At 35.8% G+C, this 22,456-nt stretch overlaps 3 protein-coding genes across 4 annotated transcripts; 1 reads left to right on the top strand and 2 right to left on the bottom strand.

Moving 5' to 3' along the window:
• The first annotated feature begins 4,617 nt into the window (after positions 1–4,617).
• Positions 4,618–6,877, top strand: LOC143628780 (calcium uniporter protein 3, mitochondrial-like). Of its 2 annotated transcripts, none has more exons than XM_077098268.1 (2): positions 4,618–5,121; positions 6,300–6,877. In XM_077098268.1, the coding sequence occupies exons 1-2, from the start codon at positions 4,618–4,620 to the stop codon at positions 6,759–6,761; spliced, it is 966 nt and encodes a 321-aa protein (XP_076954383.1). In that variant the 3' UTR covers positions 6,762–6,877. The 2 variants fall into 2 exon arrangements, 1 of the variants encoding a protein (XP_076954383.1); XR_013152819.1 differs by lacking the exon at positions 6,300–6,877 and adding an exon at positions 5,331–5,415 and having other exon boundaries at positions 4,980–5,121.
• A 213-nt stretch (positions 6,878–7,090) lies between these two features.
• LOC143628781 (serine/threonine receptor-like kinase NFP) lies at positions 7,091–9,011 on the bottom strand. Its single transcript, XM_077098269.1, has one exon. The coding sequence runs from the start codon at positions 8,974–8,976 to the stop codon at positions 7,132–7,134; it is 1,845 nt and encodes a 614-aa protein (XP_076954384.1). The 5' UTR covers positions 8,977–9,011; the 3' UTR covers positions 7,091–7,131.
• A 9,605-nt stretch (positions 9,012–18,616) lies between these two features.
• Positions 18,617–20,537, bottom strand: LOC143628782 (serine/threonine receptor-like kinase NFP). The gene has a single exon (XM_077098270.1). It carries the CDS (start codon positions 20,500–20,502, stop codon positions 18,658–18,660), a length of 1,845 nt encoding a protein of 614 aa, XP_076954385.1. The 5' UTR covers positions 20,503–20,537; the 3' UTR covers positions 18,617–18,657.
• Positions 20,538–22,456: the final 1,919 nt, after the last annotated feature.

Here is a 22,456-nt window from a genome sequence, read left to right on the forward strand (position 1 = left end):
TTCTTTCAAGCTTCAAAGAGTTTTGAGCCACAAGTTTTTTAAACAACCAGCACACATATCAACACTTGCTTTTCGGGCCATGCTATTTCTAGCCCCTACGGTAACAAATTACATTAGGCTGAGGGGTGCAGAGCGCTAGTCAGGGCGCGTGAGGGACTTCGATAGCGCCCCGGGGCGCGAGAGCCACACCACCGGGGCGCGAGAGGGGCGCGAGAGGGGCGCGAGAGCGGAAAACGAGGCAGGCGCCAGGAGGCTCGCGCGCGTGAGTGGCTGTGGGAAATGGGAAAGAGCCGTTGGAAGGCTTTAATAATGAATAAAAATATTTTTTTTTTTTTAACAAAATCATCTATATATATCACAATACATATATCACAATACATATCAAACACAACCATTCTCACATACTACAACCAAAACGAATATCACACACCACACCCAAAACCCAAAATCACCCTATCTTCGAAACCTTTTTTTAAAAACATGTCTGGAAATTGGTACCCAAACCTAGATTCAGATTACCCTTACGACGATTTATGGTCGGCACCGGAACAACCGATGTTTTATTCGGGGTCGCAACAATCATCCGGCTTTCAACCATCCAACATGCAACCGTCTCCTAACTTTGTAGTTCCGGAGACACAAGAACCGGAACCAGAAGGTGAAGCTGCGGGACAAAGAAGACGCGTCCACCGGAAAAAACAACTTGCAACGGACGGGTCGGGTTCGGCTTCGACCGGAAGGGCGAAACGGAAAATCACTCCGTGGTCATCGGATGAGAAGGAAGCCCTGTGTCGGGCTTGGATAGCCATTTCTGAGGATCGGCGTTGCGGTAATTGTTTTAACGTTTTTAAAAATGATTGTAAATAAAAAGTTAAATAAAAAAGTTAAATGGCTTACAAATTTATTTACATAATTTTGCAGCCGACTACCAAAAGAGCAAGGTCTTTTGGACAAAGGTTAGGGAGACGTTCTATTCGCTCGTTGGGAGTACAGAGCGGAATCCCGATATGATTTCGGGTCGGTGGACCGAAATTAGAAAATTTGTCGCTTGTTTACTAATCTGTTCAACAGGAACGCCGGTCGTATGAGACCAAGTGGCAGTGACGATTTGGCGGTCTATAATTTCACTGTCGAAGAGTGGAAGCAGGAGTGCCTGCGGAGGTATGGGGCGGTGAAGACGTGGGACGGTGTAAAGTTGTGGGAGAGGTTGAGAAGGTGTGCCAAGTGGGTTGAGCTGGTGGCGCCGGACCTTGATGCGGAAGTAGGGCCGAAACGGACTAAAACTAGTTCGTCTGGAGCGTACAGCACAACGGACGGGTCGGATTGCCGGGTTGGATTCGACCTAAACGTTGCGGGGGAGGAAACGTCTTCACCGCCGAGGAGGCGGCCATTGGGAAGGGACGCCAGGGGGAAAAAAACCGGCTGAGGGGGAAGCCGTAAACATCAACGATCTTGTTGAATCCCTCAATAAATTCAACAAAACCCTGGAGGTGGTCTCTGTTGACAAAAAGGAAAAAAAAAGAATGAGAGATTTGGACTTCCTTGCAAGAGACTTCAGCCACCTAAATCCGGTCGACCAAATGCTGATGGAAAAACAAAAGGAACGTATCCGGAAGAGGTTGATCGAAGAAGACGAAGCCGAAGAATAAGAATAATGTTAATGTGTTTTTTTAATTTTTTTTAATTAATGTGTTTTTTTAATTTTTTAGTACTTTAATTTTTTTTATATATTAATGTGTTTTTTTTAATTAATGTGTGTTTGTTTAAATAATTACTTGTTTTTTTAATAATACGTTTTTTTAATACATTTATAAAAAAATAAAAAAATAAACCGCTCGCGCCCCCTCTCGCGCCCCTCCACACCATGCCCCGGGGCGCTATCACCACTACCAATACCCATCTTATCAAGTTTCTCTCTCTGCCACACGTCACAATATTATTGGATGGCGCCCCCACTCACGCCCCCTCTCGCGCCCCCCACACCCCTCAGCCTTATGAGTACATGTAAACATTTAGGTGTAATAAGTAATAACTTTATTAATTTTTCACCCATTTATGATGCATTAATCAATATTTGGTTTTAGTCAATATTTTCATCACACGTTTAATATTTGGTTTAACGTACAATTCAATTAACTAATTCAACCAAATGCCTAATTTACGTTCCAATAAATATTTTTCTGTTACTTTAGTTTAAAAAGTGTGGTGGGTGCCAGTGTGCCACAGTCAATTTTTTGGTTATTTTAATATTTTTCTTTTTAAGATATGTTTTTTTTTAATATTTCAATTTGACGAAATTATTTTTTTTGATAAAACATCAAAACTAGTCCTTTATGTTTGCACGTTTTTTCAGTAGACGTCCTTTCGCGAAAGAAATGGCAGAAAACATCCTTTATACTTGAAAACTCTATCACGTTACGTCCTTTAACACTAACCCAATTAAATTTTTTCGTTAAATCTGATCATGTGCATCGCACATAAGGGTATATCAGTCATTTCATCATTTATATAAAAATATTTTAATATAAATAAAATTAAAAAATTACATATTATAAATTAAAGAATTAAAAAACTCTCTCTCTCCTCAACCTCCACCACCACTTGATACAATCCTTTCTTCTTCCACCTTTGAACCACCACTCTCCGGCCACCACCTCCACCACCCACCCCGAGACCACCACCTGCAATGTGGCCGGCCACCACAGACGCCTCACCCAAAGCCGTAACCCTAGCCGTTGTTATATATTATAATGTTATATTTTTTGTTAGATATATACAGATAAGTAGATCTAAAGAAATGGAGGAAAACCACCACCACCGTCTTAGATAAACACCCATAAACCACCACCGATCGGAACAATAGCCTTCTCTCAACCCAAATTATGGCAATCTTGTTCACCGCTGACTAGGGTTTCGAGCCTTAGAGAGAGATCTGAGTTTGACTTCATTCAAATCGACAGCCCGAAATCAAGGTGAAGCCGGATCTGAGTTGGATTTTTTCTTTTGTGTATTAACCATACCATTGGAAAACAATTCATAGGGTTTTGGGGGTAGAGTTGCAGGTGGCGGATCTGCGGCGGAGATAGAGGGGTGGGGGTAGAATTGAATGAGACATAATCGGCAGATATAGGGGTGGCGGCAGATAGGGTTTTGGGGGTAGAATTGCTCCAATTAGAGGGGTGGCGGCGGTAGGTAATAAGTCTCATATGTGGTGGTTGCGGTGGTCGGTGGTACTGGTGGCTAGGACGGTGAGAGATGGATATTGGTCCGGCATGTGCGGCGCCTGATCTTGATGGATCTGCAGCGGCTGCTGGTGCTGTGGGTCTGTCTAGTGTAGGGTGACCCATAAACTGGAGGTGTTGACAGGTTGTGGGTGGCGGTGGCAGTCGACAGCGGGTGGTGGTGATGGTAGTTGTGGTTTAGATGTGCGGCAGTAGTGGTCTAGAGTGCGGTAGTTGGCAACCGGTACTGGTGGTTGTTGGGTTAGTGATGGCGGTGGTGGTTATAGAATGAAGATATAGGGTTTTTGTTTTGAGAAGATGATTAGTGGGTCTCACACTTATTATTATTATTAAATTTCTTTATGTTTTATTTTAATTATTAAGATAAATTTACAAAATTACCCTCATATGCAATGCACATGACCAGATTTAATGACAAAACTTAACTGGGTTAGGGTCAAAGGACAAAGCTTGATAGAGTTTTTGAATACAAAGGATGTTTTATGCCATTAAGTTTACGAAATGACGCCTACTGAAAAAACGTACAAACATAAAGGACTAGTTTTGATGTTTTGTCTTTTTTTTTCAACTTCCTTATTGTAGCAAACCTAACCGATACAAAATAAATACACATCTTTATAAATACGTTATTTTTTTATCACAATATATGTAGGTCTCATCACTATTATGGGCGTTTACCAACTTATTTTTAGGTTTCATGTCAGTACCGTAACGAACCTAACCGATTCCGGCCGAATTTGTGACGCTTCCATCATAAACTATACGTATACCGACACTATTTTGGATACTTACAATTTCATTTATTTAATTTAGTTGGTGCTCCAAACACACTTAAGCAATACCAATTTTATTCCCGTCGCTGCAACGTGACGGATTTTGTTACATATGTTACCTAGTTAAGTAATTATTATTTTTTTACAACGACTTTCTTTTTAATTTGGAGAGCTCCGTTGCCTTACTCTCGCCTGACTATGTTGTCTTAACCTTTAACTGGGCCCACGCCGACTTCAAAGTTTGGTTTGGGTGTTTTCTAGAAAACCTTACCGCCGCTACCACTTAACAGTTGTTCGTTATGTCGCCACAAAAGAAGAAATCCATAATGGCTCAGGATCCGAACTAGATTACAATAATAATAATAATAATAATAATAATAATAATAATGGATTTAACCTTTTAACGATCAAGATTAACCCACCAATAACCATGGACGAATTGACGGCTATCAATTATCAAGCAATTCACACCTTAATATTTTCACTATAAAGAGCAATCGTTCTCCGGCTAATCAAATCCATGATAAAAGGCATATCATCATCATAACAACATTTGTGTCATTATCATCATAATTATAGTATCATTCATTATAATCGTATCAATGGCGATCAAGCAAACCCTAATTAACCGTATATTCAACAACATCCGCAACACCAATTTCTCCAACCAAACCCTCCGTAACTGCCGCATCTCTTCAGCCTCCACCACCACCGCCACCCCATTCCGGCCGGTGTTGGAGAGGCTGAAGGAGATGGACATTACGAGAGGCTGGATACGTCTCGATGTCCTGTCACCTCCCCAGGACATCAACACGTATCCGGCCGCTCTAAGATCTCCGATGGAGAAGAACACCTCAGAGAGGCGTTCTTCTCCAGCGGAGATCACACTTGCGGATGCTAAGAAGATTCTTAGGGTCTCGCAGATTGAAAAACTGAAATGCAAATTAAGTAATGGCCGTCAAGACCATGTAACGTATGACAAGTTTGTGGAGATCTGTGTGGACGGGTGTTCGAGTAGAGATCAAGGATTGGATCTAGCCAAAGCGTTAGACGATTCGGGTTCGGTTATCGTGTTGGGGAATGTTGTGTTCCTCAAGCCTCATCAGGTTGGCATTGGCCTCTAATTTCATTACTTTTATTTATTTAGTATTTGAATACGGAAAACAAAGCTTTATCCAGCACCTTGATATTGTTCTACAGAAATGAATGCTAAGCATTTGCGGGTTTAGGGTTTGCATGTTTTGATTTAATTCGATTCGAATTGAGTGAAATCTGATGGGTTCTTTTGTATTATTGTGTTATGTTTTTATCACAGGGTTGTTTGAGGTGCAGACAGATTGACCTAGAGACTACTTTCATTCATCTTCCTCCCAGGAATCTAAAAAAATAAATAAATAAATTCAAATAAAAATAAATTATCTTTTATGAAAATCAAACTCCAATCACCAATGAAAGGCATCTAGGGATTAGCTTAGTACCGTACCAATATCAAAAATCCCAATTTCGAAAATCGCAAATTTTTTACACCGGTACCGAAATGTTCGGTTTGGTACCGGTATTTAAGGTAAAATTTGGGAAATACCGGTACCGGTCCCGAAAACTCGAAACCTTGGTACTGATTCGGTACCGACAATACCAAATCCGTACAGGTACTTGTACCAATTAGTACCAATACCGAATTTGCTCATCCCTAATGGGATCTTAATAATATGTTTCTTTTTTTCTTTTTTTTTTTTGCATTAGAAGAGCTTAACGTTAAAATTCAACTTCCAAAGGAAAATTTGTTTTACAGGGTATTGGTGGGTTAAATGAAAATTTGTTTCACATGGTATTGGTGGGTTAAGTGAGTTTTTTCAGGTAACGGATACTCAAGGTCATAAAAGAAAACAAAAAAGAACTTGGATAAAATACAGCCTGTAATGCATGTATTGCAGCTTGGCATACCAAATATGTGCTGGATTTGTGAAGACTTAATAATTGTGTGGGGTCAAAATTGGGTTCCAGTTAAAAAAACAAGCGACCTGGCTGAGTTTTTGACTTTGTTGATCAAACCCGGACCTGCTTTTGAAAAAAAAAAAAAACCCAATTTAGGCGCCTTGAGTCTTTTTGTTTTTGGTTGGCAAGGTTACATATTGTTACTACTACTACTATTATTATTATTATTGTTTTTTTCAAATTTTGGGTTGTTACTTGTTAGTTTTGATTAGGGTAAAAAGAATTTGAAGAAAAATGGTCAAATGTGAAATTAGGTGAGTCTAGTTTCACCAACAATTTTGTATTACAGGTGGTGAAAGCCATATATGGCTTGCTGCCCCCAAATTCACCGGCGACCCACAACTCGCTAGTTAAAGAATTGGAGGAGATGGAGCGGTGGAAGGCCGCCATCGACACCAAGGCGAAAAAAATGGTCCAGAGAGAGCTGTGGGGCGGTCTGGCATACCTAATGGTCCAGACTGCAGGGTTCATGAGGCTCACATTTTGGGAGCTTTCATGGGACGTGATGGAGCCCATTTGCTTTTATGTCACGTCAATCTATTTCATGGGTGGATACGCTTTTTTCTTGAGGACCGCAAAAGAGCCGTCTTTTGAAGGGTTTTTCCAAAGCAGGTTTGGTGCAAAACAAAAAAAGTTGATGAAACGTGAAGGGTTTGATTTTGGGAAATATAACGAGTTGAGGAAAGCTTGTTATCCACGTCACGAGGCTTGGCCGAGTGAAACTTTGGTGCTAAAAAGTCGATTCGCTTGAACATATAGATGAAATAGAAATTTATTCTAAGGCCCCTGAAAAAATATCTATTTATCTCTTGAGCCCTTTAGATCGGAAAGAGGCATTTTGTAAACTTGACATGGATAGGCGAGTTTTGTTCATGTTTTTTCACCCTTTTTCTTGTGGTTTCGTAAAATTATACTGGGTTTAAATAAACTTAAAAAATATAATTAAACAGGTTAAAAATTTAAACCTGAAAACACAACCCGTTTAATTAAATGGATTAAACAAGTCAACCAGAACATGGCCCGTTTATTAAATATGTATGGATTACAAATTTACAACAAACACACAAATAAACCAAAACTATATCAACAACAAGTTACATAAGTAATCAAATTTACAGCTGCTAACGGGCTATAACCGGAGTGATCATATGATCATCTTCGGTTTCCAAACCAGAAGTCCAAGATCTTTCATACATTCGAGAACTCGATTGAACAAGAACCGACAAATTAAACACAATTTCTGTCATTCCGGGCCTATCTGCAGACTTCTCTGATGTGCAGGCTCTAGCCAATGCAGCCATACTCATAGCAGCATCAATATTATAACAGCTACCGAGATTCGGATCCATCCATAGCCTTAAACTCTCTTCCCTTTTATCATCAACTTCTATTATCTTTCTTATTTCCTTCCATGACATACAAACCTCTCCATCATCTCGAGTTTCCATCGCTTTCTTACCCGAAAGTAGTTCCAACAAAATCACCCCGAACGCAAAAACGTCAACTTTTAACATGATGGAGCTTATTGCAGGTCTTGCAGCCGCAAAGTTCCCGATCTTGGCCTTGAATTTGGAGTCCAGAAGTATATTACTCGTTCTAAGGTCCCTATGCGTGATACTTGGTTGACTGTGTTCATGCATGTATTGAAGCCCGTTAGCTATATCTAACGCTAGACTCAACCGTTGAGACCACGAGAGGTGGTTAACATGGACCGATGGACCTGAACAAGTAGGAGAAGATAATAATAAAGGTTTGGGAAACAGCCATTTGTCGAGCGAACCGTTTTCAGCATACTCGTAAACCAAAAAACAACTCCCATCAAAATCAGATGATATCCCCATAAGTTTCACTAAATTTGTGTGGTTTACTCTTTGCAAAATCTTGAGTTCTTCGGTTGGATCATGGGTTTTTTTCACAGCCAGTGTCTGACCATGGATCACGGCTTTGTAAACCGACCCGCCTATTCTGTACCGGTCGTTAAAATTCATGGTTGCTTCCATTATCTCCTGTCTGTCATACATAATTGGTTTACATAAGTAACCTGACACCCCTGCAAGCAGTTTATCTTGACTTGTCTTCGCAGGCACAGTCGGTTCATTTTTCGTGGCTTTTTTCGTATAAAGAAAGTCGGTAAACTCAAAAGCCGACTCCTTTCGAGCCAAGACTATTTTAGTTTTGCCCGACCGGTATTTGTGCACCAAAAACAATAATATCACAACTAGTAAAACCGACCCGAAAGTGCCTAAAACAATAAACATTATCTGAATATGTTTAGACCTTTTACTCGAAGTAGAAAGCGAGAACACGGGTAATTTAGATACAGGAATAATAACCGGAAGACACACAGCCTCGGTGAAGTTACGAGAATTATTTTCGTCATTAATATTATCCGAACTTGTGTTAAACATGGAGGTTACATGTAACATATCATCTTGTGGCTGCCATACATATGTAATAAGATAGTGAATATTATTCTGAAACTGTTTAGGACACTTGCATAGTAAAGGGAAAACCACTGACTCACCAACAGTCAAATTCGTCGGGTTTAGAGACGGGTTCATATCTTCAGCCGCGTGATAATTAGTTAAATTCTGAAACACAGATGTCGCGACCACATAGAAGCTATCGCCTTTTTTTATAGAATACGTGACGTTAGTGAAATACCGGTTATTATTATTGCAGCTGCATTTAACCGGTATCAACAAAAGCTGATTATGCACTATTTTTTCGTTTTCTGAAGTGAGATTGGTTGCTTGTGCTATACTTAACCGGTTGATACCGAACAGATCAGATATGTTTCCAAGGTCCATGTAAGGTGACCTTGCGCGGTACGTGAGGTAGGCTTGACATGAAGGCGGCGAGTCAGTAGAACATGTGAAATTCGTGTCTGCAAGCGTTGCATGTACGTTACTTGGTAAGATTAATATTACAGAAAGAACTAGGAACAGAAGAAATGAGAGTGCCATGTGAATGAGGTTATTTCACATGTGAAGGGTTACAATATTATGTGACAAGATTACTAGTATTATGTAGCTTTCAATCCGTATAAAATTTGTTCATAAAGTTTGACATATTAATTGATTAAGTAAGATGCATCCAATAATTGTATTATTTATTTATGTAATTTAATAATAAATCTAAGTTTAGCCGGCAGGATATGATGTTAGCTGCAACAAATTAGCCAAAAGTTGTCTAGTTAGAACTTAGAAGCTTTCAAATTAGTGAATCATCATTAAATCCTATTAAAAAAAATAAATTTGAAAAGTTCATGTGCATAATTAAGAAAATGATATATGAAATAAACGCGTAAATTACTCAAATGAAAGATATACGCGCTTTTACATGGAAAAGAGAAAAAAAACTCAAAATTCGAGATGAGATTGAAAATGGTATAGTAGATTTATGAGTTTCCAAATTCTCCGAATAGGTGAATACTCATTGCTTGCTGATGGCTGATACCATACAAACGTACAATATCAAGAACGTTAAGAGAAGATCTTGAATTGAAAATCAGAGTAAAAGAACAAGAAAATGAAACCTAGAAACAAAATCACTTTTTTTTTGTAACGGCAGAATCAACTAACTTGGAGTTGTATAAACTATAAAGTCGGGAGTTTTTATTTCACATAAAAATTGTTACACGTTAGAAGTGTATGAAAAAGTGTCACTTGTCCGCTTAATACACTTTTTTAGAGGTGCACGAGTCGGGTTTTAGCATAAATCAGTTTTGGTTGAAACCGAGTCAGGTTGGGTCAAAGAAAGTCAAACCCGGGTTCTTGGTGAAACCAGTTCGGATGCCAGCCCAGTTTTAAATTGAAATGATCGGGTTTGACTAGTTTAAACTCGGGTTTGAAACCGATGTTAGGGTTGGGTTTGACCAGTCTCAAAAGTGATATGTTTCTTAATTATAAAAATAAATTTTGCACAAGGGGCATAATTACTTAATTAGGCAATTATGCAAGTAATTTACGAAATTATTACATTATAATATTAATAATTGTTATTTTCTTATTATTATATAGTAACTACTATATTATTATGATATGGCACGACATGGAGTGGCATGGTATGGCGTGGCATGCTAAGATATGGTGTGGTGCGGTATGAAATAACGTCGTATGAGTATGGTTGTTATTAGTGATGAGCAAATGCTATTGGGTAACTATGCAGAACCGGTATCGTGCGATATATTGTAGGTACCCACTAAATACCAACTTTTTATGTTTTTCAAGATCAGTACTTTCGATATGGTACCGTACTGAATATTTTTTATACTAGTACCTATTGATGATTTTTGTGATCAGTAATTTTGGTATTAGTGCTAGTACCGAGTTCATCTCTAGTTAACATGGCATGTATGTAGGACATGCATGCGGTGGTATGGTCTAAACATGATAAGACAAGGTATACTCTGGTACAATATATGATAATATATATATGATACGATATGATATAAGATAATATGATTTTATATGACATGATATGACGTATAGAATATAGATAGATGACAAAATCTAAAAAGTAACATGAATTAAACATGATATTTTAACAAGTTTTTAAATTATTTTAATATTTCTCTGTATGAATTGTTAGAAAATAATATAACAAGTACATATATAAGTAAAATCTTTCCCCCCCTTTTTTTTATCTTATTAATTTTTGTCTTTAGTTTTGTTTTGTTGCTCGTTTGCTTCTTACGCGATGTCTAAATCAAACAACACAATGATGTTGCTTATCTACTTCTTTCCTCCCTTTTTAACTATTTATTGTATTTTAGGACTTTAAATTTGAAAAAATAAATATTTTTTTAAACAAATAGAACTTAAAAGAAAAGTGTTTTTTTTTATTATTATTTTTTTAGAGATAGTATATGATGTGCCAAGTATCAACCTACAAATAAGATGATATACGATATGACCAAATATTATAGAAATAACTCTCATACTCATCTCTTATAAATGCAAAATGCATGTGATGTGACGTTTAATTAATTTTAACAATTGATTATATTCACACATTTACATATTAATGTATCTATAGTTGTAGGTTAACAGGTTTAAAGGTTTTTTTTTTCTTTATATACTGAACTTTATATAGAATTCAATAGAAATAGGTACAGAAAAATTTTAATAATAATAATAATAATAATAATAATAATAATAATGTATCATGGTATGCATGATTTATTCAACTTGAAAGTACCATGATGAAAAGTAAGATATATTTACATGCACTTTTTGTAAGGCACATTCAATGGAGCAACTCATAGGAAGCTGCTACCATATAGCTTCATTGTCTAGCGACTTTGTGACTGTTCTTTTTTTCTTTTTTGGTTAACGAATTATTAGAACATTCGCATCTCATCCCTCGTTTTACGGGAGAGAGGTTTTTATAATATGCTATGTAAGAAGTGGTTTAAGATGTTGTGAATAAATGAAAGAGAAAATCTAGTAATTTTTCTGTATATTTGAAAATCTATTATTTATCTTTTATAGTTTTTTAATATTTTTTAAAGTAGTTGCGAATAGAGAAAAGAAAAAAAATAATAAATATATAAAAAATATTATTTAATTAAAAATGAGAGAATAAATGTAGTAATTTTAGTATACTTTTGATTTAGAGGCTCTTAAATATTTATCATTTGTTTAATTAAAAGGCTGATATTTATCACTTTACCCTTTATTTTAAATATAAACTTTTATAAGTTAAAACTTAAGAAATGTTCTTATATATCTTTTACTTTATAAGCAAAGTAAAAAGAAGCCTCTCTCTCACACCTTTTCTTATACAATTTTTCATAATATATATGATGGTTGCTATAATAATAATAATAATAATAATAATAATAATAATAATAATAATAATAATAATAATAATAATAATAAAAAAAAGTAAAGTAATTTTATGAACAGAACCGACTATTGGACATCTTTATACATGGATCAGATTCAATTAACCAGATGCATTACGTTGAAAGTTTAATATATATAAGTTTGTTTTTATTAGTTATTTGTTAAAATGAAAGAAAATATATTGTTTTCTTTTTCAAAAGAAAGTTAAAGGATAAAAAAAAAGAAAAAAGAAATTCAAAACAAAAAAAGATTATAATATATTTAGAATTACAATATCAATATCATTTTAGTCAAGTTCACAAAGACTCTCACTTGGACGAGAGGGACTTGGTTCAAACTCGAAACCCGTAAGTTATTCTACGCCTTTCGTCAATCTTCTAATTCTTCTAGAGCTTTTGCCTTTTTATAAAAAGAATAATTAAGTGTCATTTTAGTACCTGTGGTTTGCCTAACTACGCAACTTTAGTACATATTTTGAATTTTGTGCAAATGACTACCTCAGTTTCAAAAAACTTGCATTTTTAGTACTTTTTTTTAACCTCGTCAGTTTTCATCCGTTAAATCCAGGGTATTTACGTAATTTCATTATTATTTGTTTTATTCTTTTATTTTTTTTCTCTCCCATTTTATATTGTTGAACCAGAATAATAATTAAGATCCTAGATTACATCATCATCACAACCTACATGTGCTTCGTAAACGTCATCTCTTCTTCTTTTGATTCCGGTTCATATTTCAATTCCGGTGGTTACGGTAGATTACAAGGTGGCACGTGCTCTTCATCAAATACTCGCGATAGTTAACGAGATTCCGGTGAGTTCGAGAAAACATGAGATTGTTCAATCGTATGCCGAGAAATTGATGGACGAGAATATTGAGGCGCAGTACGAGCCGTTGTAGAGAGTTAACGCCTTCGCACTTGCCTGCACATTTTCATAGATGCTTGATTAGTTTGAGGACCCAACCCACGGAAACGATATGCAGGTGAATCACCCATTTGATTAGTTCTCTCCTTTTTTATATTAGTTTGAATTTACGGTCTTGATTAGTTTGAGGTATTATTAGGGTTAAGTTCAGATAATGAATTTGGGGGAAAGAGGTTAATGGGAGAGAGAAAAGGAGAAAGGAAAAGGAAAACAAAAATATAATAATGAAATTACTCAAATACTCCTGATTTAAATAATGAAATTACGCAAATACCCCGGACTTAACGGATAAAAGTTAACGCGGTTAAAAAAGTACTAAAAATGCAAGTTTTTTGAAACTGACGTAGCCATTTGCACAAAAGTCAAAATAAGTACTAAAGTTGCGTAGTTGAGCAAACCACAGGTACTAAAATGACACTTAACTCCAAAAAGAAAAAAAAAAAGAGATCTTCTTGAGCTTTTCTAGTGCTTAAATTCTACTTGCACCCGTATAGACTATAACCATCACTCTAAGAAAATAATTTAAAAACAATTAAGATAATTAATCAAAACTTGATAATTATCTATAACTCTTTAATTAACTCCACTTGCACTCGAAGACTCATTCCGTGTACCGCAAGTGACATACGTAATTGGAGTGGTGTTTTCTTATATGTTACTTGTATGTTCAACTTAGTCAAGAAAGCATGAACTCATCACCTGCTTTATTTTCCATTTGATTTATTTACAATCCTATGCAGCGTTGTAAAATTCGGATTCCAAGCCTGAGTACTTGGCAACCACTCAGTCCTCGGACCCTTATCAAGCAGACTTGGTTCAGGTCGGCCAAATATAATCTGCGTCGGTCAACAGTTGAATTACTTGGTCAAAGGTCGGCATACTTTGGCCTAGTACGTATTCGAATTATGTATTTGGCTCCTGGTGAAATACGTTAGTATTTGAAGTTGGAACTCTAAACATGTATCTTTTTGAACTAATTATTTTCACATAAATTATGCTTATTTTGTAGGAAACCGTTTGCGTATAAAAATAAAACACTTTTAATAAAATGATTACAATACAAGGAATCAAACCTATCTAGGAAAGCAAGTAAATTACAATATGAATTACACCGAAAAAAAATAAAAATTACAATACAATTGAAATAAAATAATGCAATAAAGGTGTAGAAGAAGAATGATGTCGTGGTATTTGTGGCCGAGGATCTTGTTTTACACAGGGCCCTTAAAACAAATTCCGGGTCTCTCCCCGTTTTGTTTCCCAGGGTACAACGGCCTAAGCAGTATGTATTGCCGGGGAGGGCTCTAGCACCCGAATAGCACCTTAAAGAAAATGATGAAGATGATAAAAAATGTTGGAATTCTTTAGGGAGAAAGTTGGAGAAAACACAAGAGAGAATGTATTATTTTGTGTGTTTGTGTTTGTGTGTCTACAACCAAGGAGCTCCCTTGGTATTTATACTAGTAGAAAGTTGAAACCATTCAACCATCATTAATGAAAAAATTGAAACACTCCAATAAACATTAACCAATGCATTTAAGTTTTGACCAAAACTTAATGGCATGTTGAATGGTCTTGACTAAATCAAAGGTGTTTCAACTAATCATATAACATAAAAGAATTCAAAATTAAAAACATTTTATTTACACAAAAAATTTTCCAACAATCCCCCACATGTGAAAATAAAACTCATTCATTTCCACACAAATTTCCAGCAATCCCTCACATGTGAAAACAAAACCCATTCATTTTCACATTGAGATCAGTCCATACATGCAAGTTTCTTAGATTCAATTCAATGGTTGAGCATTGCAGGACAGGTAGGTGTTACCCTTTGAACCTTCCTTTGTGAAGCATACTTAGTCTCCTAGCGGTGTGTAGACACGATGTCTTTGAACATACCCTCATTTATGTAAACGACAATACACTTCACACAACACTCTCCCTGGTCTGGCTAACCCCTGTTGTGTCCTATTATGGTTCTGGAACACTAGCCTGGTTCTGCGAGAGCTCTAGGATTTTTGCCCTAAAATCCATTCGAACCGACCCTAGTTATCTCTCACATAGGCGATTCTCGCTCAAATCATTAAAAGCAATAGGTTATCTTGATTTCCACAAATCATTAACCATGTCATGCATAGCCTCAAAAATTGTCACTACTTATTGTAGGAATAGACTAGGACATATTTAAACACCCTAATAGTTTAAGGGGTATATGTTATAAAATATACTAGCTTCTATATAAACATATATATCAGCTTGTCCCCATAGTGACCACCCTGAGATATATAAATTAGTTGTCCTATTGAACCTAAATCTTGGGATCTCCAATCAACTAGGTTAGGTTACCTCCATATATATTTTTTCATGGGCTTTAGTCTCATTCCACAACTTGATCTCTCATCAACCCTCGGGTTGTTGGTTCCATAGACATTATCTTTGACTTTGTAAAGTCAACAACGATAATTTGTAATTGAGACAAGTTGTTTTAACGTGTTATTGACTCACAAGTCATTCCTAAGACTGTAACTCATAATCTCTACGTGGATCTAGTTACATCGTTTAGTCTTTAGAATTACATGAAACGCTCTTCAAGGCTCAACACGTTTCCATCATGCCTTTGGTAAACTATAGCAGAAATCTACGAAGATTCTGAATGTTACCAATTGGCATCCAAGTCTAATATTCTAGATGGACTTGTTATGACCTTGTGTACTCCACTTGGTCACATGTTTGCAATCTTTAATTGAATTACCAACATCCTAATTGCCAAACATTCCACATTCATATCAAATTGCAAGTTACCCCCACATTTAAGTCTTATTGGATAAACTTATCCAATCACTAAGAGGGGTAATGAAAGGTTCTCCCTTTCACGCGAGGATTGAGAAAGCATTCTCAAAGACCATTTTAACATACAATAATGGATTGTTTCTTAAATGGCTTATCCCCCACATTGCTTGCACTTTGATCCAGTTTAGGCAAATACACCTTAGTGTGAGCTTCCCACATTTACTAGCGTATGAGTTCTCCTCATGATCTAGTTTTGACTTAATGAAGTTATACTTATGGTTTAGCCCATATAAGAATTCCTTCTTGTGTGTATCTATATTATGAATGCTTTCTAAGTTAATTTAATCTCCGCGGAGCATATAAATTAACAAGTACTAGTCTAGCATGCTTTATACTACAATACTTTAGCATGTGAACAACTGATGCATCATTCTGATTATTCACAGCCTCAAGAGATACCGCACTATCTCTTGCCAACATTCATATCTTGGTTTAGAAAAATTAATGAGACTCTATTCATCATCCCAACACCTTGGTATTAGGAAAGTCTCAAAAGTTAAAGTAAGTTACGCACACATACTTAACTTCATTAGTTAAATTAAGATATATACTTTTGTTCTCTAAAAGCTTTACCATTTACTCATAAGAACTTCAAACATGAATCTTAAAACGAGTTAGTTTGGTGAACGCATTCAACATAATGAATGTTACCCGTATAAGATCACTAAAGTTTGAAATATAGTCTAGTATATTGACAATCAAACAAGACAATTGCATGTGCCTAAAGTGATGTATACATTTCCGTTGTTTGTTTCGTTGAAACCATGTATTGGGATACTCTCCCAAAATGAAAGATAAATCCTCTACATTGTTCAAACAACATTGATGGTGGTAGACGCAACTACAAATCCATCGTTATTGTAAGTTTCCTATAATAAATCACACACGGTTTATTAACGTCATTTACAATAATAACATATATTCTTTCATATGTTATAATTCACAAATGTGAATCTTCACAATGTTGATACTCTCAACATATGTTGTATCCATGTTAATACACTCATCACATGGTGTGTGATGTCTCATCCTTGACATTTAATCATGGTGACAACTCACAAATTGTCTTTGTGCAAATATCTTCTTTCACTATTCATTATACTATAAACATTTGATTAATTTCTATGTATGGGTTATCCGAAGATATTGAACCCAAACAATATTTGAAAGTAAATCAATAAACTGCTATAGTTCAACGAGTATCCATCTCTAGTAAGCTTACTAGAAAATATTATACCCTTTTGAGACGTTTGGGAACATATAAATTAACTCTCAAAATTAGGATACTTAATGTAGATAACCCAGTTCAACATTTTCCTATTGATGTCCAACGACCATCAATATCATGCTTCTTTTAGCAAGAAGATAGTTCTTAATTTTGAATCATTTTTCATAACAGAATATATGCTTCAAACAATAAGAACTATCCACGAACACCCAATGTCCACATGATTTCGTACATCTCCGAAATCGTTCCCATGATATCTTCAAGTGATTCAATTAGGCTCCCCCGCACAAATGCTCTATGCAATCACAACATCACTCATTTGAGGTTCTCCCTCAGTGGTACTCCCACATTGAACAACTATTAACTACACGCACGTAGTTACATTTGAACAATTTAATTTGTTCACATCAACATTAAGTTGTTTAAAACCGTTCTAACGCCTTTGGGTTAATAAAAATTATTATGTAACGCGCTCGTTATAAAATTTATGCAACTTCTAACCTGCTCGTTAGAATATTAACCGATTTGACAAAGCCATTTTTTAAGACCCTTTGGTTTATACAATAAACCGTGTCTAACACGCTCGTTAGAAAATTAAATGCTTTAAACAAAACGTATTGAAGTCTTTAAATCGTTTCTAACACGCTCATTAAAAATAAAAATAAACGTTTATACAAAACGTTTTTATAATTTTGGTTTTACAAAATCAAACCCTTCTAACATGCTCGTTAGAATATTAACCGATTTCTTATACAAATATAATTGTTTTTAACACGCTCGTTAGAGAATTTAAATGCTTAGACAAAACGATTTTCAAGGCCTTTGGTTTATAAAATAAACTGTTTCTAACACGCTCGTTAGAAAATAAGATGTCTTATACAAATATAATCCTTTCCAACATGCTCGTTAGAAAATATAATATATTTAGACAAAACCATTTATAGGCGTTCGATTTATAAAATACACCACTTCTATGGCTTGCTGCCCCCAAATTCACCGGCGACCCACAACTCGCTAGTTAAAGAATTGGTGGAGATGGAGCGGTGGAAGGCCGCCATCGACACCAAGGCGAAAAAAATAGTCCAGAGAGAGCTGTGGGGCGGTCTGGCATACCTAATGGTCCAGACCGCAGGGTTCATGAGGCTCACATTTTGGGAGCTTTCATGGGACGTGATGGAGCCCATTTGCTTTTATGTCACGTCAATCTATTTCATGGTGGATACGCTTTTTTCTTGAGGACCGCAAAAGAGCCGTCTTTTAAAGGGTTTTTCCAAAGCAGGTTTGGTGCAAAACAAAAAAAGTTGATGAAACGTGAAGGGTTTGATTTTGGGAAATATAACGAGTTGAGGAAAGCTTGTTACCCACGTCACGAGGCTTGGCCGAGTGAAACTTTGGTGCTAAAAAGTCGATTCGCTTGAACATATAGATGAAATAGAAATTTATTCTAAGGCCCCTGAAAAAATATCTATTTATCTCTTGAGCCCTTTAGATCGGAAAGAGGCATTTTGTAAACTTGACATGGATAGGCGAGTTTTGTTCATGTTTTTTCACCCTTTTTCTTGTGGTTTCGTAAAATTATACTGGGTTTAAATAAACTTAAAAAATATAATTAAACAGGTTAAAAATTTAAACCTGAAAACACAACCCGTTTAATTAAATGGATTAAACAAGTCAACCAGAACATGGCCCGTTTATTAAATATGTATGGATTACAAATTTACAACAAACACACAAATAAACCAAAACTATATCAACAACAAGTTACATAAGTAATCAAATTTACAGCTGCTAACGGGCTATAACCGGAGTGATCATATGATCATCTTCGGTTTCCAAACCAGAAGTCCAAGATCTTTCATACATTCGAGAACTCGATTGAACAAGAACCGACAAATTAAACACAATTTCTGTCATTCCGGGCCTATCTGCAGACTTCTCTGATGTGCAGGCTCTAGCCAATGCAGCCATACTCATAGCAGCATCAATATTATAACAGCTACCGAGATTCGGATCCATCCATAGCCTTAAACTCTCTTCCCTTTTATCATCAACTTCTATTATCTTTCTTATTTCCTTCCATGACATACAAACCTCTCCATCATCTCGAGTTTCCATCCCTTTCTTACCCGAAAGTAGTTCCAACAAAATCACCCCGAACGCAAAAACGTCAACTTTTAACATGATGGAGCTTATTGCAGGCCTTGCAGCCGCAAAGTTCCCGATTTTGGCCTTGAATTTGGAGTCCAGAAGTATATTACTCGTTCTAAGGTCCCTATGCGCGATACTTGGTTGACTGTGTTCATGCATGTATTGAAGCCCATTAGCTATATCTAACGCTAGACTCAACCGTTGAGACCACGAGAGGTGGTTAACATGGACCGATGGACCTGAACAAGTAGGAGAAGATAATAATAAAGGTTTGGGAAACAGCCATTTGTCGAGCGAACCGTTTTCAGCATACTCGTAAACCAAAAAACAACTCCCATCAAAATCAGATGATATCCCCATAAGTTTCACTAAATTTGTGTGGTTTACTCTTTGCAAAATCTTGAGTTCTTCGGTTGGATCATGGGTTTTTTTCACAGCCAGTGTCTGACCATGGATCACGGCTTTGTAAACCGACCCGCCTATTCTGTACCGGTCGTTAAAATTCATGGTTGCTTCCATTATCTCCTGTCTGTCATACATAATTGGTTTACATAAGTAACCTGACACCCCTGCAAGCAGTTTATCTTGACTTGTCTTCGCAGGCACAGTCGGTTCATTTTTCGTGTCTTTTTTCGTATAAAGAAAGTCGGTAAACTCAAAAGCCGACTCCTTTCGAGCCAAGACTATTTTAGTTTTGCCCGACCGGTATTTGTGCACCAAAAACCATAATATCACAACTAGTAAAACCGACCCGAAAGTGCCTAAAACAATAAACATTATCTGAATATGTTTAGACCTTTTACTCGAAGTAGAAAGCGAGAACACGGGTAATTTAGATACAGGAATAATAACCGGAAGACACACAGCCTCGGTGAAGTTACGAGAATTATTTTCGTCATTAATATTATCCGAACTTGTGTTAAACATGGAGGTTACATGTAACATATCATCTTGTGGCTGCCATACATATGTAATAAGATAGTGAATATTATTCTGAAACTGTTTAGGACACTTGCATAGTAAAGGGAAAACCACTGACTCACCAACAGTCAAATTCGTCGGGTTTAGAGACGGGTTCATATCTTCAGCCGCGTGATAATTAGTTAAATTCTGAAACACAGATGTCGCGACCACATAGAAGCTGTCGCCTTTTTTTATAGAATACGTGACGTTAGTGAAATACCGGTTATTATTATTGCAGCTGCATTTAACCGGTATCAACAAAAGCTGATTATGCACTATTTTTTCGTTTTCTGAAGTGAGATTGGTTGCTTGTGCTATACTTAACCGGTTGATACCGAACAGATCAGATATGTTTCCAAGGTCCATGTAAGGTGACCTTGCGCGGTACGTGAGGTAGGCTTGACATGAAGGCGGCGAGTCAGTAGAACACGTGAAATTCGTGTCTGCAAGCGTTGCATGTACGTTACTTGGTAAGATTAATATTACAGAAAGAACTAGGAACAGAAGAAATGAGAGTGCCATGTGAATGAGGTTATTTCACATGTGAAGTGTTACAATATTATGTGACAAGATTACTAGTATTATGTAGCTTTCAATCCGTATAAAATTTGTTCATAAAGTTTGACATATTAATTGATTAAGTAAGATGCATCCAATAATTGTATTATTTATTTATGTAATTTAATAATAAATCTAAGTTTAGCCGGCAGGATATGATGTTAGCTGCAACAAATTAGCCAAAAGTTGTCTAGTTAGAACTTAGAAGCTTTCAAATTAGTGAATCATCATTAAATCCTATTAAAAAAAATAAATTTGAAAAGTTCATGTGCATAATTAAGAAAATGATATATGAAATAAACGCGTAAATTACTCAAATGAAAGATATACGCGCTTTTACATGGAAAAGAGAAAAAAAACTCAAAATTCGAGATGAGATTGAAAATGGTATAGTAGATTTATGAGTTTCCAAATTCTCGAAATAGGTGAATACTCATTGCTTGCTGATGGCTGATACCATACAAACGTACAATATCAAGAACGTTAAGAGAAGATCTTGAATTGAAAATCGGAGTAAAAGAACAAGAAAATGAAACCTAGAAACAAAATCACTTTTTTTTTGTAACGGCAGAATCAACTAACTTGGAGTTGTATAAACTATAAAGTTGGGAGTTTTTTTTTCACATAAAAATTGTTACACGTTTGAAGTGTATGAAAAAGTGTCACTTGTCCGCTTAATACACTTTTTTAGAGGTGCACGAGTCGGGTTTTAGCATAAATCAGTTTTGGTTGAAACCGAGTAGGTTGGGTCAAAGAAAGTCAAACCCGGGTTCTTGGTGAAACCAGTTCGGATGCCAGCCCGGTTTTAAATTGAAATGATCGGGTTTGACTAGTTTAAACTCGGGTTTGAAACCGATGTTAGGGTTGGGTTTGACCAGGCTCAAAAGTGATATGTTTCTTAATTATAAAAATAAATTTTGCACAAGGGGCATAATTACTTAATTAGGCAATTATGCAAGTAATTTACGAAATTATTACATTATAATATTAATAATTGTTATTTTCTTATTATTATATAGTAACTACTATATTATTATGATATGGCACGACATGGAGTGGCATGGTATGGCGTGGCATGCTAAGATATGGTGTGGTGCGGTATGAAATAACGTCGTATGAGTATGGTTGTTATTAGTGATGAGCAAATGCTATTGGGTAACTATGCAGAACCGGTATCGTGCGATATATTGTAGGTACCCACTAAATACCAACTTTTTATGTTTTTCAAGATCAGTACTTTCGATATGGTACCGTACTGAATATTTTTTATACTAGTACCTATTGATGATTTTTGGGATAGGTAATTTTGGTATTAGTGCTAGTACCGAGTTCATCTCTAGTTAACATAGCATGTATGTAGGACATGCATGGGGTGGTATGGTCTAAACATGATAAGACAAGGTATACTCTGGTACAATATATGATAATATATATATGATACGATATGATATAAGATAATATGATTTTATATGACATGATATGACGTATAGAATATAGATAGATGACAAAATCTAAAAAGTAACATGAATTAAACATGATATTTTAACAAGTTTTTAAATTATTTTAATATTTCTCTGTATGAATTGTTAGAAAATAATATAACAAGTACATATATAAGTAAAATCTTTCCCCCCCTTTTTTTTATCTTATTAATTTTTGTCTTTAGTTTTGTTTTGTTGCTCGTTTGCTTCTTACGCGATGTCTAAATCAAACAACACAATGATGTTGCTTATCTACTTCTTTCCTCCCTTTTTAACTATTTATTGTATTTTAGGACTTTAAATTTGAAAAAATAAATATTGTTTTAAACAAATAGAACTTAAAAGAAAAGTGTTTTTTTTTATTATTATTTTTTTAGAGATAGTATATGATGTGCCAAGTATCAAACTACAAATAAGATGATATACGATATGACCAA

The sequence above is a fragment of the Bidens hawaiensis genome, unplaced genomic scaffold (assembly GCF_021521415.1).
Source record: "Bidens hawaiensis isolate Kalapana, Puna unplaced genomic scaffold, B.hawaiensis_p1.1 tig00005061_1, whole genome shotgun sequence".
NCBI classification, from domain to species: Eukaryota; Viridiplantae; Streptophyta; class Magnoliopsida; order Asterales; family Asteraceae; genus Bidens; species Bidens hawaiensis.

What these genes read in the sequence shown, in the direction of transcription:
- LOC143628780 (XM_077098268.1), top strand. Translation starts at nt 4,618, where the DNA reads ATGGCGATCAAGCAAACCCTAATTAACCGTATATTCAACAACATCCGC. An exon ending in TGTTCCTCAAGCCTCATCAG is followed by an intron (nt 5,122 to 6,299) that starts GTTGGCATTGGC and finishes TTTGTATTACAG; the next exon opens with GTGGTGAAAGCCATATATGG.
- LOC143628781 (XM_077098269.1), bottom strand. Translation starts at nt 8,976, where the DNA reads ATGGCACTCTCATTTCTTCTGTTCCTAGTTCTTTCTGTAATATTAATC.
- LOC143628782 (XM_077098270.1), bottom strand. Translation starts at nt 20,502, where the DNA reads ATGGCACTCTCATTTCTTCTGTTCCTAGTTCTTTCTGTAATATTAATC.